Source organism: Diachasma alloeum, unplaced genomic scaffold (assembly GCF_001412515.2).
Source record: "Diachasma alloeum isolate Michigan unplaced genomic scaffold, Dall2.0 Dall_scaffold_78908, whole genome shotgun sequence".
Lineage (NCBI taxonomy): Eukaryota > Metazoa > Arthropoda > Insecta > Hymenoptera > Braconidae > Diachasma > Diachasma alloeum.
This window is the reverse complement of record NW_021683643.1, coordinates 4,293,280-4,309,972: the sequence shown is the minus strand read 5'-3', so window position 1 is coordinate 4,309,972 and position 16,693 is coordinate 4,293,280. Positions and strand designations below refer to the sequence as shown.

At 37.3% G+C, this 16,693-nt stretch overlaps 2 protein-coding genes across 2 annotated transcripts; both read right to left on the bottom strand.

The window, feature by feature from the left end:
• Positions 1–2,339: 2,339 nt before the first annotated feature.
• On the bottom strand, positions 2,340–6,732 carry LOC107047761 (PH domain-containing rcdII). Its single transcript, XM_015270592.1, has 2 exons — positions 6,641–6,732; positions 2,340–4,156 (listed from the first exon to the last, which is right to left on the bottom strand). The coding sequence occupies exon 2, from the start codon at positions 4,154–4,156 to the stop codon at positions 2,894–2,896; it is 1,263 nt and encodes a 420-aa protein (XP_015126078.1). The 5' UTR covers positions 6,641–6,732; the 3' UTR covers positions 2,340–2,893.
• An 8,646-nt stretch (positions 6,733–15,378) lies between these two features.
• On the bottom strand, positions 15,379–16,272 carry LOC107047799. The gene is made up of 2 exons (XM_015270635.2): positions 16,183–16,272; positions 15,379–16,080 (listed from the first exon to the last, which is right to left on the bottom strand). The coding sequence occupies exon 2, from the start codon at positions 16,078–16,080 to the stop codon at positions 15,442–15,444; it is 639 nt and encodes a 212-aa protein (XP_015126121.1). The 5' UTR covers positions 16,183–16,272; the 3' UTR covers positions 15,379–15,441.
• Between the last annotated feature and the right edge of the window lie 421 nt (positions 16,273–16,693).

Here is a 16,693-nt window from a genome sequence, read left to right as displayed (position 1 = left end):
ATCGGAAAATACTGTGTGGACCGCGGGATATAAACTACTTCATGTTACGAGCCCGGAAACCTCGCTTCGCTGGGGTAGATCATGGTTTATCCGGCCTAATAACAATTCCAATGAAAAGACTAATAACATAATAGTCTTTGCTACTCAATAGGGAACTTGCATGAAGCTCAATTCTTTCTAATTCACCTATTCACACATTCCTCTTAATATATGGATGGCTAAACGGTAAAAATTATCAAAATTAGTCGTTTTCGAGGCCAATTTTTCACTCAATTTTTCACGATGCCTCTGTTAAAAATAGTATATTAGGATGGCTTTTGACTCTTTATTATTTTTCATGACAGATACGAATGGGAATAAGGTGGAGGAATTTAGGCTTCAGAGCTCCGAAATAATCTGTCCCATTTTTGGTTACAGTTTTGGATGCTAGAATCATCATTTGTTATTCAGGCAATTACAGGGTTCAACAAATTTTTCTTATAATAGCTTGTTTATAACAAATTACAACATATATTTCATTTATTTTATTCAGAATGAGTGAATTATATAACACAAATGTAATACAAAAATTAAATAAATTTAAAACTACTGTAACACTGGTCGCAGCTCTTTGAGCTGACGGGCAGCTAATTTACCAATATCTAACATTGGAGTAGACAAAATGTCTAATTGTCTAAATATATAATGAAAAATATTGGAACCAGAGAATCACAGTCTGACTTCTTACCCGTTCGACTGTATCACTTTGTGTTCTTTCCCTTTATCCACTGATGGCTAGATAAGTTTCACTTTAAAGACTTCAAAAAGTAATTAAATATAACACGCATAACGGGATACTTAACATGAATGCAGGCGAGAACACGCAATATAACAACAAACCTAAGTATTTAACGATATTTGACTATCCATTGTAATTCGGAAATTACAATCCAACATCTAACTGTGGAATCATTCTTCCGATTACAATTGATTGAAGCAATTAAAATCCTCCAGGGGTGCAGCTGAGTTGTTGTCAATAAACCCAAGATTAACAAAAAGTTGAATTTCATACGAATACACTTTTTTTGTCGCTTCGGCCGTAAGGTAAAATACTATTTTCCGTCACGACCAGAATGACAAAAAATATCGTTCGTCATATGACCGAAAAATACTATTTTCTATCGACATGAAAAACAGTCGATACTGCTCATTTAAATATTTATATGAGCAATATGAGATCTATCAACCACTTTTTTGGAAAGTAATCGAACGATAACGGCCACATACCCTTGTTCCCATTAATTCTCATAATTTTCTCAAACTCCAAACTAACTACCAGCCAATCAGAATTTAACGGGCAAAGACAGAAACATCATTAACGCCGATTTATTTTTTATCACCCGGTCGGAAATAATCGGACTGTTTTACCAGGATGTGTACGCAGATCCATAACGTTTTCAATTAGACTTTCAACACCCCAAAATTTAATTCATTACAACGTAGACGACAGGTACATACAGTCGACACTGTAATAATATATTTCAGGGCGAGTGCCTTGGCTTTTCTTACTCACGTGGAGTTGGCGTCCGAGCCGCAGGCGAGGACTGGCCAACCACGCGAGTAAAAAACCCCATGGCACTAGGCGTGAAGGATAGTTTTCCGTAGTGATTTTCAGTTTTGTGAGTTTGGCGAAGGGTCAATACCAATCCCCGGACGAGGGAAACTGAAGATCAGTACGGAAATGAGTTTTATTGAATCGGTTCAATCAAGAATTGAGGGAGTCTAGCCTCCGTCAAATTTTGCCTTTGAACCTCACGCAAGAAAAATAATCTTAGAAAAATCTAGTGCATTCACTAGAAAATTCTATTGTCTATTGGATATTCAATTAAGGTTTTCTCGATCCCACTGCAAAATTCTTCAGCTTTTCTGTGCATTTTTTTTCAAAAGAAAATGTCCAATACAAACCATTTTATAGAATAGAAAAAAGAAATTTTATCTTTTTATACAGCTTATACTATTAAAATAGGCGAGAGTAGGGTAATGTGGAACGTTTGTGATGAACTTTAATTCTTGATGTCTTCATTAACAGAAATATTAGAATTTGACTCAATAATGCACATTTCACTTTGCCCCACCTTCCCTCATTTTCTATAGAAATTTCCTTGGCATAAATTTTCAACAGTTTTCTCACTACGTTCTTATCTCCTTATATAAAAGAAATCGAACAAGGAAACATGGATAATTCAGACCGAAGAATTCCTGTAGAAAATATCAAAACAGAATACGTTTTATAGAGAAATCAAAGTCTATTGATTCTTTCGATGAAAAGAAAACGTGAAGAGAAACTCCGAATTTTTTCAATAGAACCAGTAGACAACTATTGGTTTTTTCTATGGAAATTCTGTCGAAATGTGATAGAATTCTCTAGTAAATGCGGTAGATTTTTCTATGAAGTTTTTTCGTATGTGACAACTTCTAAGAGGCGATTTGGTAGAAGTAATTACAGGTTCATACTTTTATGATTGCCTTGTAGGTATACATAGAGAAATTCTTTTTGATAATTCTAGTAGTAGCTCGGGGAACGGACGTAACTTGTCGGTCAAGGAAAAATTCCAGTGGTGATACTGGAAATTTCATTAGGTAGCACGTGAATTTTTCCCGTATTCATATGAACTTTCCGCTGATATCTCCGGGAATTTTACCAGAAATCCCTTGAAATTTTACCAGAAGAAAACTAGATTCTACTTCAATTTTACTTTACAGCACTAGAATTTTCCTAAAGAATATCTCTCCTAATACTATATTTAACTTTAGGAAAGGCATTGTAAAACGTATTACAATGAGACAAATGAGTATTCAATGGTATCTGCTTCTCCACAACAATTTAAGCGAGTGGATACAATATTAAGTACCATTACTGATACTTATCCGGGTGCTTTCTTTTAGCATACTCCATGGCAGCATACCTGCCGGTAGCAAGAGTGTGGCAAATGTCACAGTGAGGACACTCGAATTTCCCTCCATAATGTGTGGTCCACACATGATCCTCAATTCCCACTTTGTTCGGCGAAGTGTAAGAACATTTCTTGCAACACCAGTGGCCTAGTCCCCCCCGAAAGCGCTCTGCGTCCCAATCAAGTTGGTAGAATTGCTCACTCGACACCAATACATAATGATTCCCTATCGATAGGCGTCTGCTAATCCTGTCCATCGCATTCTCTGAATCATTAGAATTATTAGACGAGGAGGGAGGGTTCTGATCTAATGGTTCGGACGAATTATCTGATGAAGAGGGGGATGAGGGATCATCTTCATTTTTACCACCACCGAATGAAGAAGAACGTGGGGACAAGCCAACGATAATACGAGTGGTGTTATTCAGGGCTGCTGATGATGACGACTGATTTATAGGTAGGATCACTGATGAAGAGTCATCACTGTCACTCGAATCCGGGGATGAAACTCTTTTAGAAGTATTGGCTAATAATATTACGGTCTCGTTTTGATCTGAGGAATCACCACTTGACACAACGACGGGCTCCTTTTTCATCACAATTGCCGTAACTTCCTCGTCCTCATCCTGTGATTCCTTTTGCAAGGCTTCACTTTTTTTTCCACCTACTGGAGCCTCGCGCATTTCACGGATTCGTTTCTCTTTATTCAACCGCTCAATCGTAAGCTTCGCGTCCTTCAGTTCGATATTTTGGAGTCTGATTGTCTCTTCAGACTTCTTGTAGGTCTTCAATGAACCTGCAATTTGATTCCTCATTTGAGTTTTCGCGAGGGACAGCTGAGCTTCTAGAACAGTCTTGGCTTCACGTGCCTCACGAAGACTTTTCATCGATGCCTTCAGATCCTCTCGCAGTTGTTCTATCGTCTCTCTGTCCACCTGCGCCTGCTTTTGCAGGATACTCTTCTCTTTCTCAAACAGTTCTTCGATTTGTTTCCTCAATTTGTGATGCTGAATACCAGCAGCCTCGGTTTCAAATAATTTGACGCGGAGGACTGCAAGTTCTCTTTTTGTATGCTTCAATTCCCACTCAGTGCCAAGTATAGAGTCATTGCTGTAAGAGTCAACGCCTGAACCGTTAGATGTTTCCATTTTTCGCCGCTTTGAGGGTACTGCAGAGACTTCAGTTGATGGAGACAATGAACTCTCATTGCTACTGTCACTCATCTGGAAGATTAAAAATACTTTTGGAAAATAATGGTGACCGCCGAATACGAATTAGCCATTCAGGAAAATGACCGAATTTGAGTGATCAGCGATATTGTTCGAAGATCCGTCCAATAAGGGTAAGGGGAATGTCCCTGTAGTTGAGCAGTTGGACCGAGTAGCGAAACGTACAAGTAAAACATCACTTCTGATGAGCAAGGAAATAGTTATAGGAATATTTCAGGGAGTCTATTCTCGCGATGAAATCGTGCGTTCGATTTCAGCAGGTCGCATGCAACTCATGCTACGCCTTATGGGTCGCATGCCACTTGATTAACTCGAACGTACGATTTCAATTCGAAAATAGGCTCCAGGGCGAGTGACATGGGGTTTTTTCATTCGCGTGGTTGGCCAGTCCGCCTTCGACTCGGACATCAACTCCGCGCGAGTAAAAAACCCCATGGCACTAGCTGTAAACGATATTTTTCTGTAGTGATTTTTACTTTTACGAGTTTGAGGAAGGGCCAATATCAATCCCCGGACGAGTAAAAGTGAAGGTCGATAGGGAAAATTCCGTCTCACTCGTATCGAAATATACTATTTTGAAAGTGATGTTACATTCAGCCAGTGGCCGAACTGTCTTTTTTATTTACAAGTAAAAGAATAGTATATTTCATCACGCTGTGACGAAAAGTGAACTTTTCGGCACGCTCCGCGTGCCTAAAAGTCCAATTTCCGCCACATTGTGATGAAAAATATTGTTCGTAACTCGTGAAAAAATGTTTTTTAGCTCGTGGGATTATATCACTCGCCTTCGGCTCGTGATATAAACCTCCCACTCGCCAAGAAACACTTCTTTGCACTCGTTACGAAATATACTATTTTGTCACTGCTGCTACGTTCAGCCCATGTCGAAAAATGGCACAGTTCGGCACTAGCTGAACGTAACATCACTAACAAAAAATATAGTTCGGATACACGTGTGACGGGGTGTTTTAACTCGTGTGATTGGCAGCCCTCGGCTTCGCCTCGGGTCGCCAACTTCACACTCTTTACCACACCGTCGCACTTGTATCGAAATATACTATTTCGTTACGAGTGCGGAAAAGAGTTTTTTGGCTCGTGGGAGGTTTATAGCACACGTCGAAGACGAGTGATATATTCCCACGAGCCAAAAAACACTTCCCACGAGTATCGAACGATATTTTTCATCACAATGTATGGAAAAGGGACGTTTTAGGCACGTGAAGCGTTACTTTTTCGCATACAGCGTGATGAAAAAACAATTTTCGGCACGACGTGAACGTAGCAGCAGTGTTTTTTTTTTTGGCCCAATGACAAAATATACTATTCTGGCGAATATGAGTTTGCAGCCCGAGCCGAAGGCCAGCTCTCATTCGCTGCCTTAGGACCGGAATGATAAAAATGAATAAAATGGCCAAGAAAAACTTTGGTACCCAAGCATTTAATAGGGATATTCAAAACATTAAACCACCGATAATCCCAGGCTATAGTGCTTAGATATAATGCATATTATCTATTTGATTTCTGAATCATCAGCTTATGTTCGTTGCAATTTTTATTAACATGAGGAAAATAACCATCTATCAATAGAAAAGAAATGAAAAAAAATTAGGATGTTTGTGGTATTGGATAAACATCTTTGCTCGAATCGTAGGTCTATCCACCGTCCTTTTTACGCATTGTATCAAGGAGGAACTCTTATTCACTTGATTCGGTATTTGAAACATATCCCTAAATCCAGATAAACAAAAGAGCAACGTAAGTCATGTATTATAGACAGTTGGGAAGTGTTAGGAAGATTATTATTTCACGGTTAACGTTTACGAGTCTATCAATTATCCAGGTACCTAATAATGATTCGCTAATTATACAAATTTAATTAATAACCGTGTGCGCCCATTAACCTTATATATGTTGATTGCCTATGTCGATCCTGGTAACGATTACTTAAGGGGTAACGGAAGCCGTCGCAAAAGTTTGTTTTTTCAATCCATTTTTCTCCGATTGTGTCCAATATAAATGGCTGAAATTTTCACCAAGTATTGAGGGGAAACTAAGTGTTGCCCTCCATCTATGACTTCAGATTTTTCAAAAAAAAAAAAAGCAGAAAACTTAACGACACAGCTGATGCTAAAAAATAATAGATGGACGACAACGCTTAGAGTCCCCTCAATACTTGGTGAAAATTTCAGCCATTTATATTAGACAAAATCGGAGAAAAATGGGTTGAAAAAACAAACTTTTGCGACGGCTTCCGTTACCCCTTAAGAAAATGTGTGCATGTACAATAGGACTGGCGAAAGAGTTCCACCGGGAATTATAGGTTATGCATTGAACTCCCATTCCCTCACCACTCATCTCAGTGGAACAATTTTGCCAGTCCTACAGTAAGTTAATTGCATATTATTCTTTAACACAACGATACCTAACCTCTGAAATTCGATGAATAACTCAAGTTTTATTTTGGTTTGAATCACTCACCTTTTGATTTTCCTTCTCGTACAAATTTCAACTTATATGAAAACATTTGCTGGATAACAGGTATCTTATTGTGACTGTCTCGTGCTGTTGAAGGTCAGTATTTTTGATGATGACTCACTGGGCGCTCTTTAGCTAGGGATGGGCGATGTTTTTGTCGATTAATCGAAAACCTCGATTTTTCTTGCCCGAACATCGATGTTTTTCATTGAATGTTTTCAACGGCCGATTAATCGATTTTCGATTCTTTTTTCCAAATATCGATGTTTCTGATTAAGCTAACAAAATTTTTCATTTTCTTCTCAAATAATAATGTTGATTGATTGAGACTAAACAAAACAATAATTTATCCGCAATCAGGAGTAATTATTTTCTACAGTATGTATGTTATAAATGGTAAGTGAACAAGTCCAGTGTTCTATTGTTTTTTTTTAATTTAATTTTTAAAATTTTTTTAAATCAAAATTTTTAAACAATTATTACAGCTAACGTCCAGCCACGGAAAATATTTAATAAATTTTTTTCAATTGATCAAAAACTCTGTTTCGAGATTCAAAATTTAACCCTAGACTGGTCACCCTCACCATGCGAGGGAATTGTCGCAACACGTCGTTTTTTTCACTTTGCCATCGACTGGTTGATCGGAAAAATTTGAGAAAAATTGAATTCGTCAATTGAAGTATCTGGAAAATTCTAGTATTATTTTTTCAATATTGTATCCTTAATTCTGGGAGAAACAAAAATTATTTCCAACAGGTGAACAATTTTTTCCCGTGTTAAATGAAAGTGCCTGTTGCGCGACGTTGCTGAGAACTCGCTAAACGCGCCCGGGAAGTGTACAGTGGATTCGGCAACGCTGGAGCCTAAAAAACACGGCGGCACTCTCCCGCGAAAGTGACTAAAGTCGCATTTTCCCGTCAGGTGACCAGACTAGGGTTAACTCTCCAGCAGTAGTTATCATTGAAACGTAAGTTCCTCCGGTTTTTTGTTTAAATTTATATTTTTCAATAAAAACGAGAAGAAGAAAAATTATTAAAAAAATTTTTTTTTTCCTGTTTAATAAGAAAAACATCAATTTTTTAAATAATCGATGTTTTATCCCGAAAAATCGGTTCACAACATCGATGTTTTTGATAACCATCGATTCTTCGATAATCAATGTTTTTTAAAACATCGCCCATCCCTATCGTATCTTTGACCGCTCTCGAATGTTGACATTCGGAGCAAAATCCCCCACCACTTCCCATGCGATGTAACGTGATAAGAAGTCTCCTCTTTTATCGACCGAATGAAATTACTCAAATTTCAAAATTTTCTTTTATATTCATTGTTATAGCGATGACTGTAGATATATATACAGATATAGATATATACACGGCTGGTCGATTAATACGCCCAGAGTCACCTAAATCTTACGACCCTTGGTGACTTCCGCCTTTTTTCCCCGGTGAGTCTATCAGCCCTAGCCTTGTGCCTTTCACTAGGCGATGAATGTAGATAATGTATAGATAATCTGTAGATAAAGGTAGACAATCTATAGATAATCTGTAAATAAATCCTATTCTAAAAAGAACATACCCAAGTAGCAAACCTTGCAAAGGTATCTGAAAGTATACCAAAAAGGCAGACTAATGTCCGTCCAATAGGTATCTTGCAGTCATACGATAACTTTTAGTTAACTTCTAGACACAAGTTACCTTTTTGGACAGACATTAGACAGCCTTTTTGGTATACTTGCAGATACCCTCCAGAACTGTGCTGCTTGGGATACACTTAGAGTCGATAACTATCGATATCTTGCAAGTCTGTCACGCTTATTCCTCATTGGTTTACTTCCAATTATTATTGTTACAATTACAGCGCGCTGTAGCGTGCGTTCGGTCTCATACAATCAAAAGCAGGAAGCAGTTCTGTCGCACACACTTATTACTGAACATAAAACACTATCGGTCCCAAGTTTATTATGTGTAAAAAATTTGTCCTCACTCAGAAAACTTTGAGAAATACTTGAAGTGTTTGAACGCTACAATTAAATACAATTCATAATATTATACTTAAAATTGATCGCCGAATCTTATGATAACTTCTTAATTGAATTAAGTGCAAAAATACTCAACATACCGGAGACAATAACGAAATTTCATTGTGAAATCATTCGTCCCTTTTATATTCATGCGAACAACTCAAATTATTTAGTTTTGCAAATCATGTCATAACGATCAAATTGAAATCAACAAACAGTTCGATTTTTCACATTCATCAGGAATAAAATCGAGACTGAACAAAAAAGATTTTTAAGATGCACAAAATCGTCACGCCTGGAATTTCGAGAAACTCACCGAGCATGTCAACGCTCCAACAATAAAGTACGGAACATGATACTTTAAGTTTGTTGTAGATTGTTATGTAGCGAGCATTAAGGATGTTTATACAAAATCGGAAGTACTAAAAAAAATGATTTTTTTTTTCAACCGAGAGATGAAGATATTCCCTCACTTTGATACAAATTTCAATCCACTAACCCATGTTCATTAGGGGAGGGTAGGGTAAAATGGACACTTTAGACTTTTTTATAATTATTCATAACTCAGAAACAAATGCACCAATAGAGCTCAGTTTAGGCTCATCACAAAGGGAAAGAATTGTTCTTTGTATTGAAAAAAAAAAAACATTAAATTAAGAGTTTATTAAAAATATCATAGTATTACAAACATTCATTTTGTTTATTTATTTATTCATTACTAGGGGGCTACGCCCCCTGCTCGCTCCGCTCGCCAACCCCGCTCGCTTCGCTCGCTCCCCACTCCCGGTGTGACCGAGTGGATGTGAGGGAGGATTTTTCCGATAGCTCTATACATACTTTACCATAAGAGGGCACATACATATAATTCCCCCCCATTAATGGGCACCGCCCATAAATGGGCACCCCCTATAAATGGGCACCCCCATATATAGGCACCCCCCCTATATGGGCACCCCCCATATATATAGGTACCCCCCTATATATGGGCACACCCCATATATGGGCAGCCCCCTTAGAACCCCCATGACCCTTATGACCCTTACCACTTCTATGACCCTCGTGCCCCTCAGCACTCCTATGACCTTCGTGACCCTCAGCGCGCCTATGACCCTCGTGACCCTTACGACTCCTATGACCCTCGTGATTCTTAGCACCTCTATGACATTTAAAACTCCTATGACCCTGGTAGTTTTTAATAATATTTGCCGTTAGAAGGACGGTGGCGATATACAGTAGTGTATATATACACCTGTAATAATAAGAATAATAATGATAATAATAATAATAAAATGTTATAGTTATAAAACTGAAAAATCAATTATTTGAAATAATAAGAATTCTTTTCAGGAAAATATAATGATAGTTTTTTTTTTTTTTGTGAGGGTCTCAAATGTCACATTTCGTGACCCTTATGACCCTTAGCCCCTCTATGACCCTTATGACTCTTAACACCCCTATGACCCTTAGTACTTCTCTGACCCTCGTGATCCTTATGGCCCTTAGCACCTCTATGACCCTCGAGAACCTTATGACTCTTAGCTCCTCTGACCTTAACTCACCTTATGACCCTTAACACCCCTATGACCCTTAGCACCTCTATGACCCTTATGACCCGTAGCACCCCTGTGACCCTTATGACCCTTAACACCCCTATGACCCTTAGCACCTCTATGACCTTCGTGACCCTTAAGACCCTCGACCATCGACATTTCAACCCGTCACTAATATTTTTAAAAAAGTCAAAAGTGTCCATTTTACCCCAACCTCCCCTATTTAGAAATGAAATAGACAAAATGCACCAAATGCATGCGCTAACATATGTGCTTATGAGTGCGTTTCGGAATCAACTACCGTAGTTGCAGTCAAGCAAAATTGGATAGGGTTACAGCACTGTTACTGCGACTACCTCGATTGCGAAACGCACCCTGTATGGGATAGAACCATCATTCAAATATTTCCTCCTTTTGCCCGGGAATCCCAGATTTTTCTCTGGCCATTGGATTCAGTATGATTTTACACATTACCTTCTATTTTTAGAATCTTCTAGTAGGTGAATTATCAATTTAAACATAAATTTCATAAGGAAAAATTAGTTTATTTATTTCTGCCGAGACTATTGCGATTAATTTTTTTTAACGTTAGAAAAGTTAGTTTTATGTGTTCTGCTGTCAGCCGAAAAAATTACAGAATTTTCCTTGACCATGAAAAAAAAAACACGTTTACCGATAATTTACCGACACTGACTAAACATCCTTAAACCAATCTGATGTCACGAAATTACTAATGGAGGGCTTTGATTGGTTAGAGCTCATGACACTGCGTCAATGAGAAATGGGTTCCACAAAACACTCAAACCGTGTTTCCTCTCAATAACGTGTGAATATGCATAGATCACCCTAGAACACGTAACCAACTAAGCACTGAGATTCCACATTTCTTTGGATGTTTACAAGGAATGTGCAATACTGGTCAAATTATTCTTATGTGTTTTTCTTAAAAATCAGAAGGTAAGTAGAATAAATTCATTATGAAATCCAATATTAGTGTCCTAGGTGCAAAAGACGAAATAATAGACAAGGAAAAATTTCAGACAGACGGAATGATCAATTAATGTTCGTTGTTTTCATCAACTGAAAATCGTGAACAGCGTCAGAAACTCGACACACCTAGCACCCCGCCTCTCAACCTTTCAGGGAATGACTGTGCCTATTCCTAATTGTGAATAGATTGGTTTGATGAAGAAACACATATTTGCATCAGGCTACTGCGAACAAGTCATTACATCTGGATTCCACTAAATTAGATTTAAAATCAAAGAATTCCTATATATAGAGTAAAACAATCTGGAATCAGCGAATACTAAGATGCATCAGCAGATTTATGAATCCCAAGCAACTGCTCTACCAGCCATGAACATAATCAAAGAAGAAGTCATGGATCCATTGACCGACCAGAACAGAACGATCCCATCGAGTTTTGAAGGCCCTTCATCATCTCCAAATGCTCAAAAGAATGACACAGAGATTCAGAAGAAGTTGGTAGGTGCAGAGAAAAAAATAGAAGTGAAGTTGGAGCCGATGTTTGAACAGGATTCGCAATTGCGGGACTTTGAACTCGTAGACGATGAAATGAAATTCGAAGAGTTGAAAATAGAAATGCCGTTCTGGGAAGGGGAACGATCCTCTTCGTTCACGATGACAGCACCAAATGAAAAAGTCGAACAGCTGGAAGAGTTGACTGAAATATCTGAAAAAATATCCGTAGGCGTTCCGGAGTATGAATCAACAATGAATGGAACATTGTCAGCAGACACAGGGAACGTTCTCGAGCAGGAGGCAAAGAAAACTAGGTCTCGAGTCAATGGTCAGAATAAGGCATTGCAGTCGAAGAAGAAATTGACGGAAGAGGAGGAGAACGTGAGAAGTGGAATTCTCGAAGGTGATATTTATGTTCTGTCTTCAGATACGAAATTCTTTACGATTGATTGGCGAACACATTACGAGCGAGTCCACTCTAAGGAGTACAACTGCAACATGTGTTCTCAAATTAAAAGAACGAGAGTGCTAATGCAGGACCACATTTGGACCAAACATCATGGTGGATGGTTCAAATGTCCACTGTGTATTAATTCTTCATATACCACGAGATTCACTGTCGTAGCTCACATGAAGAAAAAACATTCCAAACTGTTTAGGCTTTAGAGATAGGAAAGAACTAAGAAATCCATGATTTTCTTCTTGAATACATTCACTAAGGAAAAAAATTATTTTTGCCAAATATCCATTTAGTTGAGAGAACCATTTATTTTTTTAATACCGTTTTTCTCCAATCGAGTCATTCGCAGGCAACTCTCATTAGGTTTTAATTATGACAATTATATTGCTCTAGAAAATGATCATGTTAGTTATGACGTTGAGTGAACTTCCTCAATAATTATAAACATTAAAAAATTATTCGAAATTTTTCCCTGTTCAAAATAAGAAATTTAGGAAAAATGAATAATCCTTAGAGAAGTTCATTCAAGGTCATGTTCAATATAGTCATCCTCTAAAGCAACTTGATTGTCATAATTCAAATCTAATAAGGCTCACCTGGGAGTGACTCGATTGGAGAAATACGATTTAAAAAAAATATATTTTTGAAAAAATAAATGCTTCTCTCAAGTAAATTTGGTAAAAATATATTTTTTCTCAGTGTTGATGAATAACGAACATCTCATTCACGATTGACGCTTTCGATTCTTTCCAACATACATTTTTTAAAAATCATGAAAAATTTGTACTATTTACGGTAATGGTGGTTTTACCAAAATAGAATATCTAGTCTGTGTTATTTTATAAAGAATTTGTGCGTAATTTGAGGATATGATTTTAGTTACTTAATTTATAACAGATTTTATGAAGTTCATGAAGTTCCTTCATAATTTCGATTAAACAAAATTATATCTTATTTATAGACATCAATAAGAACATTAACGTTATTTCTACCAACAAAAATCACCAAAATTGGTACGTTAAATCTAACACATATTTTCCATTGAAAAATTGAAAATTTAATACACTCTAACAACTCATTTTTAACGTATGAAAAATTGAAACAAATAGTACTCGGAAAATAGCCTGAGTGGTCGTCATTGTTAGCTGAGACTATCTGAATCGATGCAGAGTGAGCTCAGCTCTCGTCAAATATATTTAATATTTTACGTTTAGGGTTTTGTCAGGTTTTCATGCAGACAATTTCACAACCGATATGCAATGACAGCACCATTCAGTCTATGAACGTGGATCGATAGTTCATTATTAAACTACTTTCCAATAGTGATCTACAATGTTAAACACTGTTATTTGGTAAAAAAGGTTAATAAACCGTTAAAACGATCGATGAACATCCCCTCTTGGTTTAGTTATTGAAACGAATCATAGGTCTGTATGGCAGCGCGGATTGCCCTGTGTATATTCTTCATAAAAATCGGTTCTGTATATCATGCAATATCGAAGTGACAACATTCAACAGCTCCATTTTCTGGATCTCGTCAAATATAGAATTGTTTCAAGGAGTAAGCATTTTCAAGTATACAATGTCGACAAACTCTTCGAAAATGTCTTCAGCTACAAATTTTTTTATTTGTTTATTCGGCATAAAGTCACGTCTCATTCGAGAAAGATTTACTATTAGCGAATATGTCGCTTATGACTCTGTTCGGCTAAAGAACTTCATACTAGAGTGAAACACTTGCTCATTTTCGTCTTTAGATCTGATATATGGATTAAATCTTGAATACGGATTAAATCAATACGAACAACTCCAATTCAGTAGCGAAGTGGTAAAACAGTTTAAGTCGACTCATGTCCCAGTTGAGTTTTTGAGGAATATTTCCGAATCTAAAGGAGATAGCGAAATTTTCGTAATTGCATTTGTTGTAGCTCTCAATGGGCTCTACAAAAAAGGTTATAATAAAAATTTTGCTATCTCCCTTAGATTCCGAGATATTCATTGAAAACTGGTCAATCGACAAAAGTGACTTGTACCGTTTGACCACTTCGCTACTGAATTATTCAGTTGTGCAAGTAAGTTCCTAACAAACGAATTGAAATCAACAAGCTCTTACATGTCCCATATTTATTAAGAATTTAAGAGCAGAGTTTAACACGTGCAATAATTTAATCCTCACTCCTCCAATTTTGAGAAACATATGAAACATTTAAACACTCCGAAAAATTAAGTAGAAATTACACAACTTAATGCTCTACATCTCTCGAGAAGCTCAACATGTATAGACTACTATCCTGACGAATTGAATACCCTTTATTTCTGAGCGATAATGTGATTTTCACATGATTCCAGGGAGCTGATTCTTTTTTTATTGGCAAGTAGTTTGTGATTAATTTGGATAGAATCTTCCTCTCATGATAACAATGTTTCGTATTGAACCACATCAGTAGTTGCGGAGATATTCGACTTTTTCTGAAAATCTTTTACATGGAGTATCTTTAAAACTACGCAACCGATTTCACTTTTTTTTCAAAACATTCGTTTCGATGCCTTCTGTATAAATCAATCAAAACATATACATAAGTCAGTTCATACAAAGTTTTCGAAATATTCCTGTTTTTTCATTTTTTCATAAAAAAAACTTTGTAAACACTCCAGCTTATACAAAAATCGAGATATCAACTTGAAATTTAGACAGAAAATATGTATACATAGGAAAACATGGGAATTGTGATAGCACCCATGGAGTTGGTGTTGTGAAGTATAAACTTCTGTAATATTTCAGACTATTCAGAAGCCCACCACCAATATATTGATGGCGAAAAAAAAAATTAGACATCACTCGCGATGACATACTCACTGTTACATGGCCCCCTGTCATATGTTGGCTGTCCCCTGCTTGTTTTGATTGTGCAATCTTAATTTTTAGGGACATCTACGTGATGTAAAATCCACTGGAAATTATGACATAGGGGACTTTTTTAAAATTATTCATAACTCAGATACAAATGTATCAATAAAGCTCAGTTTAGGCTCATCACAAAGGGAAACAATTGTTCTTTGTATTGAAAAAAAAATGATGAAATTTCATCAACATTTCAACCCGTTACTAATATTTTTAAAAAAGTCAAGTGTCCATTTTATCCCAACCTCCTCTATTTTAGATTAAATGGAAAAACAATCGAGATAACGTTCGAAATGATCCATACGGGCCTTAAAAAATTCCACTGTTAATATTCATTTATTCGATCAACGAGATATGAATACATTTTAATTTGTGGCTTGTAGCTTATGAAGAAGCATTGGAGTGCATGATTTTCATATGTCTCTTAACATAGTATCTATGTGACAGAACCTGTGCCGGACAAAGAAGGCACTTGAAGCTTCCCACACAATGGGCAACCCAGATGTGAGCCTGCATCATTGTACAGGAAGATGTAATGTGCGAACAAGCATTGCAGACGAACATGCCAGGTGCTATGACCGTGTAATATTTCGTCCAATCAATTTCGAAGAAATTCGAGTTTGAAGATAGAGTCTCATGATCTCCCACGATAATTCTGCGACCTTGCGGTGGCTCCTCTTCAAATAGCTCGTCAAAGTCATTCCCACATTCGTCAGTATTGGCGTCATTGACTGAATCTGAGGAGTCAAATGGCAAATCCTTTCCCATTTTCTTCGTCAGGTGCCATTCTTGTATGGAATTATCGTCGTCATTTTTCTCCTGAAGAGCATTGCAAGAAGACCTAAACCCCATTCTCCCTTGTTGCGTGATGGCTTCTGAGTCCTGTGGATTAGAGCTCAAGGCACTCTTACAATTATCTTGAGGCTTGAGAGACGAGGAACCACTGATGTCAAGTTTCTGCCGCTTTGGCGGGAGTTCTGTTGTCTGAGACAGTAGAATGCCATTGTTGTCCTTATTCATCATCTGGAATGGGAAGTTTTTAGACGCCAACAATGGTTAACTCTCACTCGATGTTCTCTACACCTCAACCAATATCATATTTCATGTGTAATTCATTCTATTTACCTTGATTACGTATCAGAATTGATCATTCCAACGATCGGCGTTGATCGACGCTAGAATCATGTGTTCACTGTCTTGAGATTTCATGACTATTTTCACGTCCCTGAGAGAGAACTAAGGCATCCGCGGCATCCGCCATGCCTCCGTGACGTGAGTTTGATAAAGTTCTTTGAAATGCGCGCGAAAGTGAAGCGAATGCAATTTGAGAAGTTTATTTGCAGTTCGTTTGTCGAATTTCTAGTCTAATGACTAGGGTAAAAATGGAAAGTATTCTTCAACAGTAAATATGATCCTGAAGAGGGATAGTGATATTGTGTATTGTGCATGGTGATGACATTTTTTCATCACGCTGTACGTAAAACGTCATTTTCACACATTGTGATGAAAAATATCGTTGAATACTCGTGGGAAAAATACTAAACCTTCCAAAACTAAAAACTTCCAATTCCAGATGATGAATAAGGACAACAATGGGACCGACGTCGGTGGCCGAAGCGGCTAGGCGCGAGCCTAG

Excerpts from the sequence above, each read along its gene's own strand:
- LOC107047761 (XM_015270592.1), bottom strand. The coding sequence starts at position 4,156 with ATGAGTGACAGTAGCAATGAGAGTTCATTGTCTCCATCAACTGAAGTC.
- LOC107047799 (XM_015270635.2), bottom strand. The coding sequence starts at position 16,080 with ATGATGAATAAGGACAACAATGGCATTCTACTGTCTCAGACAACAGAA.